Source organism: Eptesicus fuscus, chromosome 11 (genome assembly GCF_027574615.1).
Source record: "Eptesicus fuscus isolate TK198812 chromosome 11, DD_ASM_mEF_20220401, whole genome shotgun sequence".
In the NCBI taxonomy this organism is placed as follows: domain Eukaryota; kingdom Metazoa; phylum Chordata; class Mammalia; order Chiroptera; family Vespertilionidae; genus Eptesicus; species Eptesicus fuscus.
Window position 1 is genome coordinate 1,246,344 of NC_072483.1, and position 16,828 is coordinate 1,263,171.

General features: G+C 58.2%; 1 protein-coding gene and 1 long non-coding RNA gene across 3 annotated transcripts; one reads left to right on the plus strand and one right to left on the minus strand.

Annotated features, from left to right (window-relative positions):
• Positions 1–210: 210 nt before the first annotated feature.
• LOC129150786 (uncharacterized) lies at positions 211–5,389 on the plus strand. Its single transcript, XM_054723490.1, is given in 3 exon segments — positions 211–253; positions 795–4,129; positions 4,220–5,389. Coding segments are annotated over 3 exon segments (4,548 nt in total).
• Positions 5,390–14,564: 9,175 nt separating this feature from the next.
• LOC129150769 (uncharacterized) lies at positions 14,565–15,906 on the minus strand. 2 transcript variants are annotated; one of them, XR_008557519.1, is made up of 4 exons: positions 15,789–15,906; positions 15,335–15,538; positions 15,123–15,175; positions 14,565–14,801 (listed from the first exon to the last, which is right to left on the minus strand). It is a non-coding gene; the product is annotated as an uncharacterized LOC129150769 (long non-coding RNA). The 2 variants fall into 2 exon arrangements; XR_008557520.1 differs by lacking the exon at positions 15,123–15,175.
• Positions 15,907–16,828: the final 922 nt, after the last annotated feature.

A 16,828-nucleotide genomic window follows, 5' to 3' on the forward strand; every position in this document is an offset into this window, starting at 1 on the left:
GATCCTCTGTTTGTGTGTGTTGATTTGTTTTTGTTTTGTTTTGTGGACTCTTTTGACGGACGCTATGGGACAGACTCAAACCACTCCTTTAAGCATTATGATTGATCATTTCAAGGAGGTTAAGGGAAGAGCTAGCAACCTCAGTGTGGAGGTCTGGAAGGATCAGTGGCAGACTTTTTATTCCAGCGAGTGGCCAACTGTCAATGTCGGATGGCCGCCAGAGGGAACTTTCGACCTCCCTACCATCTGCCAGGTCAGTGTCATCTCTCAGCCCAAGAAGGGACATCCTAATCAACTTCCTTATATTATTACTTGGCAGGACCTCGTGGAAGATCCGCCCTCCTGGCTTAAGCCCTTTCTGCCCCCACGCCCCCCAGAGCCAAAACCCATACTTGCCTTACAGGAAACGGAGAAGGTAAAGGAGAAGAAGGACCTCACCCTGCCTTCAGCACCCCTCTACCCTGTCTTGCAGGGGGGAACTGAAGAGGAATTAATCTTTCCTCCACCGTACCAGCCCCCTAGGAACTCACAAAGGGGCAGTCCTCCACCGCCGCGAGAGGCAGAAGCGGCTCCGGCAGCAGAGAGGGGAGGGGCTCCGGCAGCAGAGAGGGGAGGAGCTCCGGCAGCAGAGAGGGGAGGAGTTCCGGCAGCAGAGAGGGGAGGAGTTCCGGCAGCAGAGAGGGGAGGAGTTCCGGCAGAAGAGAGGGGAGGAGCTCCGGTTCCTGCGGGGAGCCCGCCCCTCACTAGACAAAGGGCTCAGAGGGAATTGCTTATCCCGGCCACTGACTCCACAGTGAAGACTCTGCCTTTACGAGCGGCAGGGCCCCCAGATGCGGAGGGAAATCAGCCCTTTCACTATTGGCCCTTCGCCACTAGTGACCTGTACAACTGGAAGGCTCAGAATCCTAAGTTCTCTGAGAAGCCGGCAGGACTTATCGATTTGTTAGATTCTGTCCTATTCACCCATCAGCCGATATGGGACGACTGTCAGCAGCTTTTGCAGGTCTTATTCACCACAGAAGAGAGGGAGAGGATCCTCAACGAAGCCCGGAAATTAGTTCCGGGCGTGGATGGAAATCCCACCACCAACGCAGCCCTAATAGATGCTTCCTTTCCCCTGACTAGGCCTGAATGGGATTTCAACACGGCAGAAGGTAAGGAGAGGCTCCGGGTCTACCGCCAGACTCTAATGGGGGGTCTCCGCATGGCTGCTAGGAAGCCGACTAATCTGGCCAAGGTAGGGAATGTTCAGCAGGAAAGGGATGAGTCCCCGGCTGCCTTTCTGGAGCGGATCATGGAGGCATTCCGTACCTACACCCCCATGGATCCAGAAGCTCCCAATAACAGGGCGGCTGTGGTCATGGCCTTTGTAAACCAATCAGCCACAGATATTAGAAGGAAACTGCAGAAGGTAGATAGGTTAGGGGAGAAGAGTTTAAAGGACCTGCTGGAAGTAGCCGAGAAGGTGTACAATAACAGAGAGCCCCCAGAAGAAAGGCAGGCTTGTGCTGCGGCGGCTGCTAGCAGCAAACAAACCCGAGACCTAGCTAAGATCCTGCTCGCCACCACCGCGGACTCTCCCGAGGAACGGAACCGCCGTCTCCGCTGACTCGCCGGCAGCCAGGAAGATGGTAAGGGGACCACCCGGGGCGGGAGGCGGAAGCTGCAGAAAGATCAGTGTGCTTACTGTAGGGAGATAGGGCACTGGAAACAAGAGTGCCCAAAGAGGACCAGCAAAAAGGGTGGTGGAGCGGATCGAGTAAAGGTTCTGGAGCTGGATGAACTGAGTGATTAGGGGAGTCGGGGTTCGGACCCCCTCCCCGAACCCACGGTAACCCTTACAGTGGAGGGGACCCCCATTGACTTCCTTGTTGACACCGGAGCACAACACTCAGTCCTCCGTACGCCTCAAGGAAAATTAGCAAATAAGAAGTCTTGGGTGCAAGGGGCAACTGGTATGAGCCAGTATTCATGGACTACCCGAAGAACGGTGGATTTAGGGATGGGACGGGTATCCCACTCTTTTATGGTAATTCCGGAATGCCCCTACCCCCTGTTAGGACGAGACCTACTCACTAAGATCGGAGCCCAGATAACTTTCAGACAAGGGGGGCCTCAGGTTACTGATGGCGAGGGCCACCCTATTCAGGTCCTGACCATGAGGCTGGAGGATGAGTACCGGCTTCACCAAAAAGCCTCTCCAGTAGAGGACAGCATGGACGAATGGCTGCAGGAGTTCCCCATGGCTTGGGCGGAGACAGGGGGAGTGGGGCTCGCCGCCCACAGGGCCCCAGTCCTGGTAGAATTAAAACCAGGGCAAGGCCCGGTAAGAATCAAACAGTACCCCATGCCCCAGGAGGCCCAGAAGGGAATTCAGCCACACGTTCGGAGACTGAGGGGCCTAGGAGTGCTGGTCCCCTGCCAGTCTGCCTGGAACACCCCCCTCCTGCCAGTCAAGAAGCCTCACACGAATGACTACCGGCCGGTACAGGACCTCCGGGAAGTAAATAAAAGAGTTATGGACATACACCCAACAGTCCCCAACCCATACACTCTCTTAAGCTCTCTGGCGCCCTCCCGTGTCTGGTATACTGTGTTAGATTTGAAGGATGCCTTTTTCAGTTTGCCGCTGGCACCCCGCAGTCAACCCCTGTTCGCCTTTGAGTGGCATGACCCGGAAGAGGGCTACAGTGGGCAACTGACGTGGACCCGGTTGCCTCAGGGATTCAAGAACTCGCCCACCATCTTCGACGAGGCCCTGCATGAGGACCTGGGTGAGTACCGGAGAACACACCCCTTCCTCACTCTCCTTCAGTATGTGGATGATATCCTGATTGCAGCAGACACGGCTGAAGACTGCAAGCAGGGGACAAGGGACCTGCTGGCCTCCTTGGGGGCCCTTGGGTACCGGGCTTCTGCGAAGAAGGCCCAGATATGCAAAGAAAGGGTGAGTTACCTGGGATACATCCTGGAGGGTGGACAGCAGCGGCTGTCAGATGCCAGAAAAGAGACTGTTTTGAAAATCCCAACCCCCACCTCCCGAAGGGAAGTAAGGGAATTCCTAGGGTCGGCTGGCTACTGCCGCCTCTGGATACTGGGTTTCGCGGAGATAGCCAGGCCCCTATATGAGGCAACCAAGGAGGGAAAGGCATTTGAATGGACTGAGAGAGAGAAGACAGCCTTTGAGCAGTTAAAGAAAGCCCTCCTAAGTGCTCCGGCCCTGGGCCTGCCAGATATCACGAAGCCATTCCACCTCTTCGTAGATGAACACAAAGGAATAGCGAAAGGGGTCCTGACTCAAACCCTAGGCCCCTGGAGCCGCCTGGTGGCTTATTTGTCCAAAAAGTTAGACCCTGTAGCTGCCGGATGGCCACTGTGCCTACGGATTATTGCGGCAACGGCGCTTTTAGTCAAAGATGCTGACAAGCTGACTCTGGGGCAGGAAGTCTGGATCACCACCCCACATGCCATTGAGGGAGTCCTGAGGCAGCCTCCTGACAGATGGATGAGCAACGCACGTATAACACACTACCAGAGTCTCCTTCTCAACCCTCCCAGAGTACGGTTTCTTCCCAGTGCGGCTCTCAATCCTGCCACCTTGCTGCCCGACCCCGACCTAGATGCTCCCCTACATGACTGTGCAGGAATCCTGGAACAAGTGCATGGGATCCGGAAGGACCTGACCGACCAGCCCCTTCCAGATGCAGACGTCACCTGGTTCACGGACGGAAGCAGTTTCGTACGGGATGGAAGCAGGTATGCGGGTGCAGCTGTAGTCACTGAAACGGAGACTGTATGGGCAGAGGCCCTGCCCTCCGGGACGTCAGCCCAGAGAGCAGAGCTTGTGGCCCTCACCAAGGCCCTGACACTGGGAGTTGGCAGGCGGCTCAACATCTACACAGACAGCCGTTATGCGTTCGCCACCGCTCATGTTCATGGGGCAATCTACCAAGAGAGAGGGTTACTGACAGCAGAGGGGCGGACTATAAAAAATAAACAGGCGATACTTGACTTGCTCTCGGCCTTATGGCTCCCTGCCAAGTTGGCCATCATACACTGTCAAGGGCACCAGAAGGCTGACGACCCAGTGGCAAGAGGAAACCGCAGGGCTGACCAGGCGGCCAAGGCAGTAGCCCTTTCTCCGATCCCCACCATGGCCCTACAGCTCCCAGACCCAGGGGACCCAGTTCTGCCAGTTCAGCCAGGATTTTCCCTGGAGGAGTTACAGCGCATTAGGAAGCTTCCCCAAGCAAAAGAGGAGAAGGGGTGGTGGTATACACCGCAAGGGGAGCTCATACTGCCGGACCAGCTTGGAGTGTCCATGATAAAGCACATGCACCGGTCCACTCACCTGGGGGCACGCAAATTAAAGGACTTAATCCGACACGCCAGAATTAAGATCCACCAACAGGACATCAAAATAGAACAGGTCGTATCTGCCTGCAAGACCTGTCAACTCACAAATGCAAGAACCGGGCCGAGTGAAAAAGGAGCCCGGCTCAGAGGAACCAAGCCCGGAGCACAATGGGAGGTCGACTTCACTGAGGTTAAACCAGGAAAGTATGGCTATAAATATTTATTAGTATTTGTAGATACCTTCTCCGGATGGGTAGAAGCATACCCAACTAAGCATGAAACAGCTCAGACGGTGGCCAAGAAGCTGCTGGAAGACATCTTGCCCAGGTACGGTTTTCCCGCTGAGATAGGGTCGGACAATGGACCAGCCTTTATCTCGCAGGTAACGCAGGCAGTGGCCAAGGCCATTGGGGCAAATTGGAAATTGCATTGTGCTTATAGGCCCCAAAGCTCAGGGCAGGTAGAGAGGATGAATAGAACTCTAAAAGAGACCCTTACCAAACTGACCATAGAGACTGGCGGGGACTGGGTGGCTCTCCTTCCATATGCCCTTTACCGGGTTAGGAACTCCCCCTACACCCTGGGTTTTACCCCTTATGAGATCATGTTCGGCCGGCCACCCCCTATTATCCCCAACCTTAAAGCTGACTCTCTTGCAGAATTTGAAAGTCAAGAACTGTTTCTTTCCTTGAGAGGGCTCCAGAGGGCGCACGAGGACATTTGGCCGCGCCTCCGCGCTATCTACGAGACTGGCCCAACCCCGACTCCTCACCAGCATAAGCCGGGGGACTGGGTATACGTCAAGAGACACCGCCGGGAGACCCTTGAGCCACGTTGGAAGGGTCCTTACGTCGTGGTGCTGACGACCCCCACCGCTCTCAAAGTGGACGGCGTCGCCACCTGGGTCCATCACACCCACGTTCGGCCAGCAGACCCCTCGGTGATCCGTGAAGACTTCATCGCCCAGTGGAGCGTTAGTCGAGACCAATGCAACCCGCTCAAGCTCAAGCTGAGGCGTTCTCAACCTGCCTGATGTTGGTAACCCTGCTCGCGGCCACTCCCACCACCGGGAGTCCCCACACCCCTTTCAACATCACCTGGCAGATCATAGACACCAGCTCGGGGACAGTAGTTAACCAGACTTCTCAAATCCACCCCAGAGACACTTGGTTCCCGGACCTCTATATAGACCTTCTTATCTTCTTTCCTGACATAACAACTGGAAAGCTTATTGGGAACCTCAGAACATTCTATTTCTATGTTTGCCCCGGGCACTCACGAGGACACACCCAGGACTCATGCGGGGGAATGGGGAGCTACTTCTGCGCCTCTTGGTCGTGTGTCTCGACTGGGCACATCTGGTGGGCTCCCCCGAAAACGGACGACCTGATAACCGTGACAAGGTCGGAGGCGCCGCCTTGCCCTATGGGATTTGGGAGGTATCTCTGCAACCCCGTGCGAATGTCCTTCACAAAACAGGGGAAAAAGGCAACAGGATGGGACGCTGGAAAAACTTGGGGAATCAGACTTTACCATGAGATGAGAGACCCGGGGACGCTGTTTACCCTCCGAGTACAGGCGACACCCCTTACCCAGAAAACCCGTGCAGGGGTGGGACCCAACCGAGTAGTGGCCCTCCGGCCCGCCACCCCCCGAGTGTCCGTGCCCAAGAGCACCCGGACTCCAGCTTCACAGCCCTCTACATCCCCAGTCCCTATCAGGACATCGCCTGCATCCCCTACCCCGGCCCGCGGGCTTCCGCCTGATGCAGACCCCTTGTGGAACACGGTTGTCGGAGCATTCCATGTTCTGAATGCTTCGAGGCCTGACCTGACTGAGTCCTGTTGGCTCTGTCTGGATATCCAGCCACCATACTATGAAGGCATTGCTCTTAGCGGCAAATACACTACAGCCATTAATTCCAGCTCCTGTAGGTGGCAGCAGTCTGCTGCAAGGCTAACCCTCCAGACAGTAACAGGACAGGGCACTTGTATAGGCCACGTGCCCCCAGAACAGTCGCATCTCTGTAATGAGGTCCTTACTGTTCCCAATAGGACAGTGTATCTACTTCCCCCTGAGAATGCCTGGTGGGCCTGTTCCAGTGGCCTCGCCCCCTGCATCCACACAGGAGTCCTCAACTCCCCGAGGGAAGGCTTTTGCACACTCGTCCAGTTGATCCCCAGACTCGTATATCATACGGGGGACGAGATACTTAACAGGTTTGGCTCTGCCAATCCCAGAAGCAAGAGAGAGCCTATTACCGCCCTGACTATGGCTGTGCTCTTGGGGCTCGGGTTGGCAGGAGCAGGAACTGGGATATCATCACTCGTCATCCAGGATAAGAATTATGGGATTCTGAGGGCGGCCATAGATTTAGATATAGAAAGAATCGAGAAATCAATCTCTCATCTACAGGAGTCACTCACTTCCCTATCGGAGGTGGTACTACAAAATAGGAGGGGATTAGACTTATTGTTCATGCAGCAAGGGGGCCTTTGTGCGGCTTTGGGAGAGGAATGTTGCTTCTATGTCGACCACTCCGGGGTCATAAGAGAGTCTATGGCCCTCCTGAGAGAAGGATTGCAGAAGCGCAGGTTAGAAAGAGAGAGATCACAGTCCTGGTATGAATCTCTATTCAACTGGTCCCCCTGGTTAACCACCCTCCTCTCTGCCCTAGTTGGGCCCCTTATAATCCTACTCCTGCTGCTGACCTTCGGCCCCTACATCATCAATAGATTAGTTCAGTTCATCAAGGAACGAGTAGGGGTCGTGCAGATGATGGTGCTACACACTCGGTATAAGCCTCTACCAACGGAAGAAGAAATAGGGGTGCCAACTGACCCATGATTGGGTCTGTAAGTCTCATGACAAAGGGGGGAATGATAGAGCCAAATTACCGTGCTGCCCCTCCCTGTAGACTGCAAGAATGTAACAGTTGCATGTACCTGCCAATAGGAATGTAGAGAAATGGACTCAGTCCACTTTAGGCAAGCTGCCCAGTGTGCCCCTGTGTAACTGGACCCCTCACCCTACCCCTGACCAATCATGGGGGTCATAAACACTCTCCCTGAAAACCAAGATGGCGGCATAGGTTAAACACCTAACCTGCAGCCGGGCACAACAATTTCAAAAATACAACTAGAGGTCAGAACGGACATCGTCCAGAACCACAGGAGAGCTGGCGGACTGAAATGCCCACAGCTGGGGGGGAAGGAGAAGGCCACGGGGACAGTCGGGGAAGCCGTAAAAGCCTGAGGTATGGAGAAACGGGCGGAGACACGAGCACACGCGCCTGCGGGGAGGATGGAACCGGAGAGGAGGGGGCGGCTGATGACCTGGCCGGAGTTCACTGGCAGGAAGGAGATAAAGGCTCCGAAGTGCGCTGAGCACCGGCTCCGATTGCACTGAACCCCATTCCGGGCGAAACCCTGGGAAACTCACTCACTTTCGCAACTCCGCCGCCCCCGCAGGCCGCCCGGCCCAGGACGCTGGGGACGCCGCCGCAGCGGCGGCGGCGCCAGGAGCCCGGCGGCCTCCCAGCACCCGTCCCCGCCGCGCAGCCCCCGCGCGCCTGGTCCCGCGGGCCGCGCGCCCCGCCCACCGGACGGAGGCCCGGGCGCCCTCTCCGTGCACCTCCCGGCGGCGCTAGACTTCAGTAGAGTTGACTGAATTCAAGGGATTAAAAAGTATAAATTGGGGGGACGCCGCGGCGGCGACGTCCGGAACACGGTGATGGCGGTGCCTGGAGCTCGGCGGCCGCCCAGCGCCCGTCCCAGCCGCGCAGCCCTCGCGCGCCTGGTTCCGCGGGACGCGCGCACCGCGCACCGAACGGAGGCCCGGGCGCCCTCTCCGTGCACCTCCCGGCGGCGCTAGACTTCAGTAGAGTTGACTGAATTCAAGGGATTAAAAAGTATAAATTGGGGGGACGCCGCGGCGGCGACGTCCGGAACACGGTGATGGCGGTGCCTGGAGCTCGGCGGCCGCCCAGCGCCCGTCCCAGCCGCGCAGCCCTCGCGCGCCTGGTTCCGCGGGACGCGCGCACCGCGCACCGGACGGAGGCCCGGGCGCCCTTTCCGTGCACCTCCCGGCGGCGCTAGACTTCAGTAGAGTTGACTGAATTCAAGGGATTAAAAAGTATAAATTGGGGGGACGCCGCGGCGGCGACGTCCGGAACGCGGTGATGGCGGTGCCTGGAGCTCGGCGGCTGCCCAGCGCCCGTCCCAGCCGCGCAGCCCTCGCGCGCCTGGTTCCGCGGGACGCGCGCACCGCGCACCGGACGGAGGCCCGGGCCCCCTTTCCGTGCACCTCCCGGCGGCGCTAGACTTCAGTAGAGTTGACTGAATTCAAGGGATTAAAAAGTATAAATTGGGGGGGACGCCGCGGCGGCGACGTCCGGAACACGGTGATGGCGGTGCCTGGAGCTCGGCGGCCGCCCAGCGCCCGTCCCAGCCGCGCAGCCCTCGCGCGCCTGGTTCCGCGGGACGCGCGCACCGCGCACCGGACGGAGGCCCGGGCGCCCTTTCCCTGCACCTCCCGGCGGCGCTAGACTTCAGTAGAGTTGACTGAAATGAAGGGATTAAGAAGTACAAATTGAGAAGTTTGAAAAAGATGGCGGCGGAGGTTAAAGGCTGTTCTGTTGCCTCGCACCCAGCGAAATCGGAGGGGATGAGGTGTGGAGGTGCGTGGGTCTGGCTGGTGGCGGGGGAAAGGGGCTTTTGTTCCAAACCTAAGGGAGATTAGCTCTCCATCACCCTGAAACCCATCTTCTGGCGAACCCCGGGAGACCCAGATGCCTGCGGGGAGAGGCGGGACTCTTGCGGAGGTGCGCCCAGCAATCAGTGTTTGCTGCGCTGGAGTGCGGAACAAGGGGACTTAGATACATGGAAGGCAGAAGGACCAGACTCACAGCCATCGAGGCTCGCCGCACCATGGCCTGTTGGCGCCCTGAGACCCCGCCCCGCCCTGGGACCCGCCCCGCATGTTTTGAAGACCTGCCCCGCAAGTCTTGCAGGCACACCTGCGCCCCAAGCAACGGCTTATGCATGTGGGTGGCCTGCCCTCTGGCAGCGGACCAGATGATCTGCTGTTCTAGTCGGACTGCTCCAGGGCCACTCAGACAGGAGGAAGAAACTACAGTTTTTGCTGTAATCCTTGCTGAGTGCCTAAGGCAGTAGCTGATCTACACCCCATTGGAGACCCAGAAACGAGGGCATCTAGTGGTCTGTGGGAGATGACACCAGATTTCAACCACGTGCATAAGGGACACATTCAACGGGAATATTCAGTGATCGCCAAAGCTTTGCTGCACCAAGACCCGGCCCATAAACGTGTCTCCTGCACAGCAACTCTTCCTTTATAGACAAAGAGAGCCCCCCCAGTGACACCAACAACAATCAAGACTTAACTATACAAAGGAGGACCAAGATGGAGGCATAGGGCGGAAGCCTGATTGTTGCCTACCACAACAACTTTGAGACTACGACAAGAGAGCAGAGCAGACACCATCCAAGACCACCATAGGGCTGGCTGAGTAGATGCTCTACAACTAGAATAAAAGAGGGGTATGTGGGATGATGCTGATGCCGGTGACCCAAAGACCACACTTTAAGAACTACAGCTCAGGCGACACAAAAGAACTATGGCTCAGGCGATACAACAGCGGCCTGGAACGTGCTCGGCGCAGTTCCCCCGGCGGTCTCCGGCTGAGGGGACGGCTCCACTGGCAGCCAAGCACGGACAGACGAGCCCCTATGAGACATGGGGTGGGAGACTCCGCGCTTGCTGACCTCTGAGTCCGTCAAGAATCTCAACGCCCCGGAAGCGGCCAGGTGCGCATGCTCGGCGACCGGCCACCTATGCAGACCCAAGGGCCGACGCAGCGACGCCAGACTGGCCCACCGCCATGCACCGGGTGCACCGGAACTTCGCCGAGCCGCCGCCCGACGAGTTCTGCAGCAGCCATACTGGAGCTCTGGAAGGATGGCCAGGGGAATTGCTGAGGGGGGATTGACCGGCAGGAATTGGGATCGGGAAGACGGGGCCCCGCTGAGACCCGGGTGCGGGCGGGGTTGCACGCCTCTGGACTCGGGTGTGGTCACACGCCTCTGGGTATAAGTGAGGCCTCACGTCCCTGGGTCTAGGTGAGGCCACATGCCCCTGGGTCCAGGTGAGGCCGGACTCCGGGTCCGGGTGAGGCCAAGTGCCCCTGGACCCGGATGACGCTGGACCCCATGCCCGGGCGAGGCCAAGCGCCCCTGGGTCTGGGAGAGCCCACACATCCCTGGGTCCAGGCGAGACCATGTGTCCCTGGATCCGGGTGAGGCTGCGTGCACCTAGGCCCGGGTGAGCCCAAGTGGCCCTGGGTCTGGGAGAGGCCAAGCGTCCCTGGGTGCGGGTGAGACCATGTGTCCCTGGATCCGGGTGAGGCCTCGTGCACCTAGGCCCGGGTGAGGCCACGTGCCCCTGGGTCTGGGAGAGGCCAAGCGTCCCTGGGTCCGGGCGAGACCATGCGTCCCTGGATCCGGATGAGGCCTCGTGCACCTAGGCCCGGGTGAGCCCAAGTGGCCCTGGGTCTGGGAGAGGCCAAGCGTCCCTGGGTCCGGGTGAGACCATGTGTCCCTGGATCCGGGTGATGCCTTGTGCACCTAGGCCCGGGTGAGCCCAAGTGGCCCTGGGTCTGGGAGAGGCCAAGCGTCCCTGGGTACGGGTGAGACCATGTGTCCCTGGATCCGGATGAGGCCTCGTGCACCTAGGCCCGGGTGAGCCCAAGTGGCCCTGGGTCTGGGAGAGGCCAAGCGTCCCTGGGTCCGGGTGAGACCATGCGTCCCTGGATCCGGATGAGGCCTAGTGCACCTAGGTCCGGGTGAGCCCAAGTGGCCCTGGGTCGGGGAGAGGCCAAGCGTCCCTGGGTCCGGGTGAGACCATGTGTCCCTGGATCCGGGTGAGGCCTCGTGCACCTAGGCCCGGGTGAGCCCAAGTGGCCCTGGGTCTGGGAGAGGCCAAGCGTCCCTGGGTCCGGGTGAGACCATGTGTCCCTGGATCCGGGTGAGGCCTCGTGCACCTAGGCCCGGGTGAGCCCAAGTGGCCCTGGGTCGGGGAGAGGCCAAGCGTCCCTGGGTCCGGGTGAGACCATGTGTCCCTGGATCCGGGTGAGGCCTCGTGCACCTAGGCCCGGGTGAGCCCAAGTGGCCCTGGGTCTGGGAGAGGCCAAGCGTCCCTGGGTCCGGGTGAGACCATGTGTCCCAGGATCTGGGTGAGGCCTCATGCACCTAGGCCCGGGTGAGCCCAAGTGGCCCTGGGTCTGGGAGAGGCCAAGCGTCCTGGGTCCGGGTGAGACCATGCGTCCCTGGATCCGGATGAGGCCTCGTGCACCTAGGCCCGGGTGAGCCCAAGAGGCCCTGGGTCTGGGAGAGGCCAAGCGTCCCTGGGTCCTGGTGAGACCATGTGTCCCTGGATCTGGATGAGGCCTCGTGCACCTAGGCCCGGGTGAGCCCAAGTGGCCCTGGGTCTGGGAGAGGCCAAGCGTCCCTGGGTCCGGGTGAGACCATGCGTCCCTGGGTCCGGGTGAGGCCTCGTGCGCCTAGGCCCGGGTGAGCCCAAGAGGCCCTGGGTCTGGGAGAGGCCAAGCGTCCCTGGGTCCGGGTGAGACCATGTGTCCCTGGATCCGGATGAGGCCTCGTGCACCTAGGCCCGGGTGAGCCCAAGTGGCCCTGGGTCTGGGAGAGGCCAAGCGTCCCTGGGTCCGGGTGAGACCATGTGTCCCTGGATCCGGGTGAGGCCTCGTGCACCTAGGCCCGGGTGAGCCCAAGTGGCCCTGGGTCTGGGAGAGGCCAAGCGTCCCTGGGTCCGGGTGAGACCATGTGTCCCTGGATCCGGGTGAGGCCTCGTGCACCTAGGCCCGGGTGAGGCCACGTGCCCCTGGGTCTGGGAGAGGCCAAGCGTCCTTGGGTACGGGTGAAGCCAGATCCTGGGTCCGGGTGAGGCCGTGCGCCCCTGGATCCATCCGGGTGAGGCTGGGTCCCAGGCCCGGGTGAGACCACGCGCCCCTTGGATATGGGTGAGGCCACGTGCCCCTTAGTCCAGGTGACGCCGTGCCCCTGGGATCGGCCGAGACCAAACCAGAGGGAGTCAGACCTCCATTACCACCATTTGTCCACCATCCAGAGCTGAGGGGTCAGTGCTGACATGTACACATAAGGAACTACTGGACATCGAAATTGGGTCTCAAAAGAACTGTTGGTCCAGGGGGAAGCTCGCTACAGATTGATTCATTTGCCTGTCAGCATAAATATTATTGCTCGTCTCACATTCAGTTTTTATTAGTATATATCTAGTGACATTTGATCTCGTTCATCTAGAGGAAATGATGAACAACATAGACTGAGGAACAAGAACAGAACCAGAAGCAAGGAGGCATCGATCGGACTATCGGGCCTCAGAGGGAGGATACGGGAGGGTAGGGGGAGGGTGGGGGGAGGGGGAGAGTTCAACCAAAGGACCTGTATGCATGCATATAAGCCTATCCAACGGTTAAGTTCAACAGGGGATTGGGGCATGCGTGGGGAGAGGGGTGGGATGGGAATGGGGGGATGAGGACAAATATGTGACACCTTAATCAATAAAGAAATTAAAAAAAAAATAAAATAAAATAAACACTCTCCCTGACCACTACTTGAGACCCCTTTTAAAGCCTTTGTGTAACTGGACCCCTCACCCTACCCCTGACCAATCATAAACACTCTCCCTGCCCACTGCTTGAGACCCCCTTAAAGCCTTTGTGTTGGCGAGAGAAGTTCTCTTTGTCCCCGGTGAGCGCTGGAGATGAGAGCTCGTGCTAGCACGAATAAAGGTTCTCTTGCAGTTACAGCGGGTCTTGGCTCCTTCCTGGGGGGTTTTTGGGGATTCTGAACACTGGGCATTACATCAACAGCAATCTAAAGAATGTCCATGTGTCTTCCCAGGGGGCCCTCTACACGCCTGTCCTTTCAGTGAAGAAACCAAATGGGAAAGGATGGAGAATTGTGCAGGGCCTCAGAGCTATAAGTAGCATAGTTATTCCCCGACATCCTGTGGTTCCAAATCCACAGAAACTGTTATCAGCCATGCCTGTGAACTGTCACTATTTTTCAGTGATAGATTTACGTCGTGCCTTTTCCAGCATTCCTATAGAAAAAGAGAGTCAATGTGTTTTGCTTTCACCTTGGAAGATGGCAAATTTACTTGGGCAGTAATGCCCCAAGGATATACAGAGAGCCCACCTATTTCTCTCAGATACTAAAGGCTGAGTTGAATGGTGTTAAATTTCCCAGCGATTCCACTCTAGTCCAGTAGGTGGATGATTTATGTTTATGCTCCAGGGTATCACTCAGTCCCCAAGGGCACACACTTTACCTGTTACAATGGCGAGCTGTGAAGGGGTACAAGGTCTCAAAGGGCAAGCTTCAATGCTGTCTGCCCAAGTAAAACACCTTGGTCATCTTACACCCGCAGACGGGCTGCTGATTAACCCTGAACGACACAGAGGCATCCTCCTCTCCTCTTCCAGGAGCTCCGAGAAAGCTCAGAGGTTCTGTATGGTTGATGGGATACTGTCACAACTGGGTTCCAATTTGTCATTAATGGCTCAGCCTCTATATGTCCCATGGCAATCAGATCAATCTGATCCATTCCAGTGGGACTCTGAAGGGAAACAAGCTGTGAGCTCTAATGGAGGGTTGTGGGGAGCTCCCACCATGGACACGCTAATTATGAACTTATTTCCTTCCTTTTCATCCATGGAAGAAAAGGAAATGCTTCAGGAGTTCTAACTCAGAAACATGGAGATCGCCATAGACCTGTAGGATATTATAGTCAGCAATGAGACTCCGTGGCAAAAGGGCTCTCTCCCTGCATGCTATAGCCATGTTATGCAGATAAACAGACGAGATCGTTTTGGATTTTTCTTTAACCATTTAAATTCCTCATTCTGTTGAATCTTTGGTAAAATCCCGCCCATACTCAGCATTACTCAGTCAGTGACTAGTTTCTTATAGAGTACTAGAGGCACGGTACTCCCCAGTCCGGGAGGGACCACCGGAGGGCTCCAGGGCGTGCCTGGCCCTCTCACCCAGTCCCAATCAGCCGGACCCCAGCAGCAAGCTAACCTACCAGTGGGAGCGTCTGCCCCCTGGCAGTCAGTGTGCATGATAGCGACTGGTCAAGTGGTAGACCGATCAGGCGGACACTTAGCATGTCACGCTTTTATTATGGAGTATTCCTGCTTCCCGCGCCTAATATTGCTTTGACTGGATGTAACAGTCTTAACCCAGAAACTTGGTTACCTTCTTTACAGGACGAAGACCCTTGATTGCATTTTACTTACTGACCACCTTCTTGCTCCTGGGAGTGACTTACAGGAAACTCCTATTGATCATGCTGACTTACTTTGGTGCACTGACGGATCTGATCTGAAAGGTGAACAGGGACATTACCCAGCTGGATGTGCAGGAACTTCTCCTGCTTGTCACCCACAGTAAACAATGTATTTTACAACATGACCTGTCATACAGACACACATTCAACTTAAACCGCCACCTCACGATATTTCCTCAGTGTGTGTGACAGTCTACTCTCCACTCAATGCTGTTTTCCCGCTGGTTTGGTTTCACACATACTAAGGGACAGATCGGGACCTGCAGCGTGCAGAAGGCCGTTTGGGCCGGCCTCCCAGAACAGGGACACTCATCCGAGGCAGTGGGTGCTCCAGTGCGGGGCTGTCAGGTACTCACTTCTGACCGCCAAATCCATGCGGCATTTTCATAGCCATTGGGAAGAAATGGGTCTGAATAATGAGAGTTTTTTTAAGCTTTAAGAGCTGGTAGAAATTAGGCAAAGGGTCTTGAACCAGAGATCTCCTGCCCTTATTCAACAGTCCAAATGCCTCATATTGGAGGCCTAGCTCAAGTGAATATTTGCCTTCCCCTGTCCATCACCCACTTACTCATAAGTGCTCCAGGTGGTGCAGGCAGCCGCAGGTGGGAGTGCGGTGTGAGGGCCTCGCCGGCAGGTGCTTTCAGGGTCTCTGGGAGCACACCCAAGCCCCACAGAGGACACTGCAGTAAACAGAGCCGGGGAGCGGGCGGGGCGGGGCGGCCCTCAGCCCGGCGCCTGGGAGTGTCACCCTGGGAGAGTCTTCTTCCTGAGCCTGTCCAATGGGGAAGGGTGAGGCCTGCCTCTGAGTCATACTGCCGGGCAGCACCCGGCACAGCTCGGCAGGGCTCCGGGGGGCAGGGCTCCGGGGGGCGCCGAGGAGGCCTGGCGAGGGAGTGGAGGAGAGGAGGAGGCCGGATGAAGAGACCTGGGCCTGCGGGGACCGGCGTCCCAGCTAGGGCCGAGCAGGCTTGGGGCTGGAGAGCAGGCGTGACGAGGACACCCTGCCACCCCGGAGTTCTCACCTCACCCCGTGGCTCTGAGCGGGGGCGCGGCCGGTCTCTGCCACCTGCCCACCAGGCGCCTTAGGAAGGGCACTCTGTCCGAGGGGCGTGTGCGGAGGAGGTGTGTGCTCCGAGGAGGGGTCTCTCGGGGTGACGCACCGTCTCCGTCACGGGCAGGAGGCCGGCCAGGGAGGGGGCGCGGTGGCCAGGGCCACACCGCCGGCGGCCCCGGAGCCGCGGAGGGCTGGCTCTCTGCGCGCGTCTCTCCGGAGGCCGGCCGCCTGGGCGATCGCAGCGCGGAGAGCCGCGGGCTGCGCCCCAAGCCCCAGGCGGGAGAGCGCGCTGAGTCACCGACCGCTCTCGCCCGGGACCGCCTCCCCGCCGCCGCCGGCGGAGACCTGGTTGCCAAGCAACGAGACACAACATCCATAAACACCCGGCAGCCTCCGCCGGACGCGAGGCCTGCTTCTCGGGCCGCTGTGTCCCTCCTCCCCGCAGGCCTCCGCCTTCCCCAGCTTCTCCCGGGCGGCGGGGTGCTCCCGTCGCGCTGCGGGCGGGCGGGCGGGCCTCGGAGGCGGAAGGAGAAAGGCTCCGCGGAGGAGCGCGCACGTGCGTCCCCCAGGGACCGGGCTCTGCCGCCCCGGCGCTGAGGCTGCTCCGGAGCTGCTCCCCTCGGCGGCCCGGCCCCTCAGGGCAGCCCGCAGCGTCTGGCGAGGAGCCCCCTGGGAGCCGCTGGCCCGCAGCCCGCCCTGCCCGTCCCAAGATTGCACGGCGACCTCGCACTAAGCTGTGACTGCAGGACCCTCTCTGTGCGCAGGCGCCGAACTTGGGGCCACAGGTGTATCATCCCAGTAATTCTCAAAATGACACTGTAATGTAGGTAATGGTAACGTAAAAAAAACACCATTGAAACCTGTAAAGAATTGTGAGTTTATTTGAGCCAAACTGTCGACATATGCCGGGAAGCAGAACCTCAATGAATTGAGAGAATGCTCCTGAGAATGGCGGGTTACATCTGTATGTGGGTTACATACATGAAATCCATTGGTGATAGATTAAGG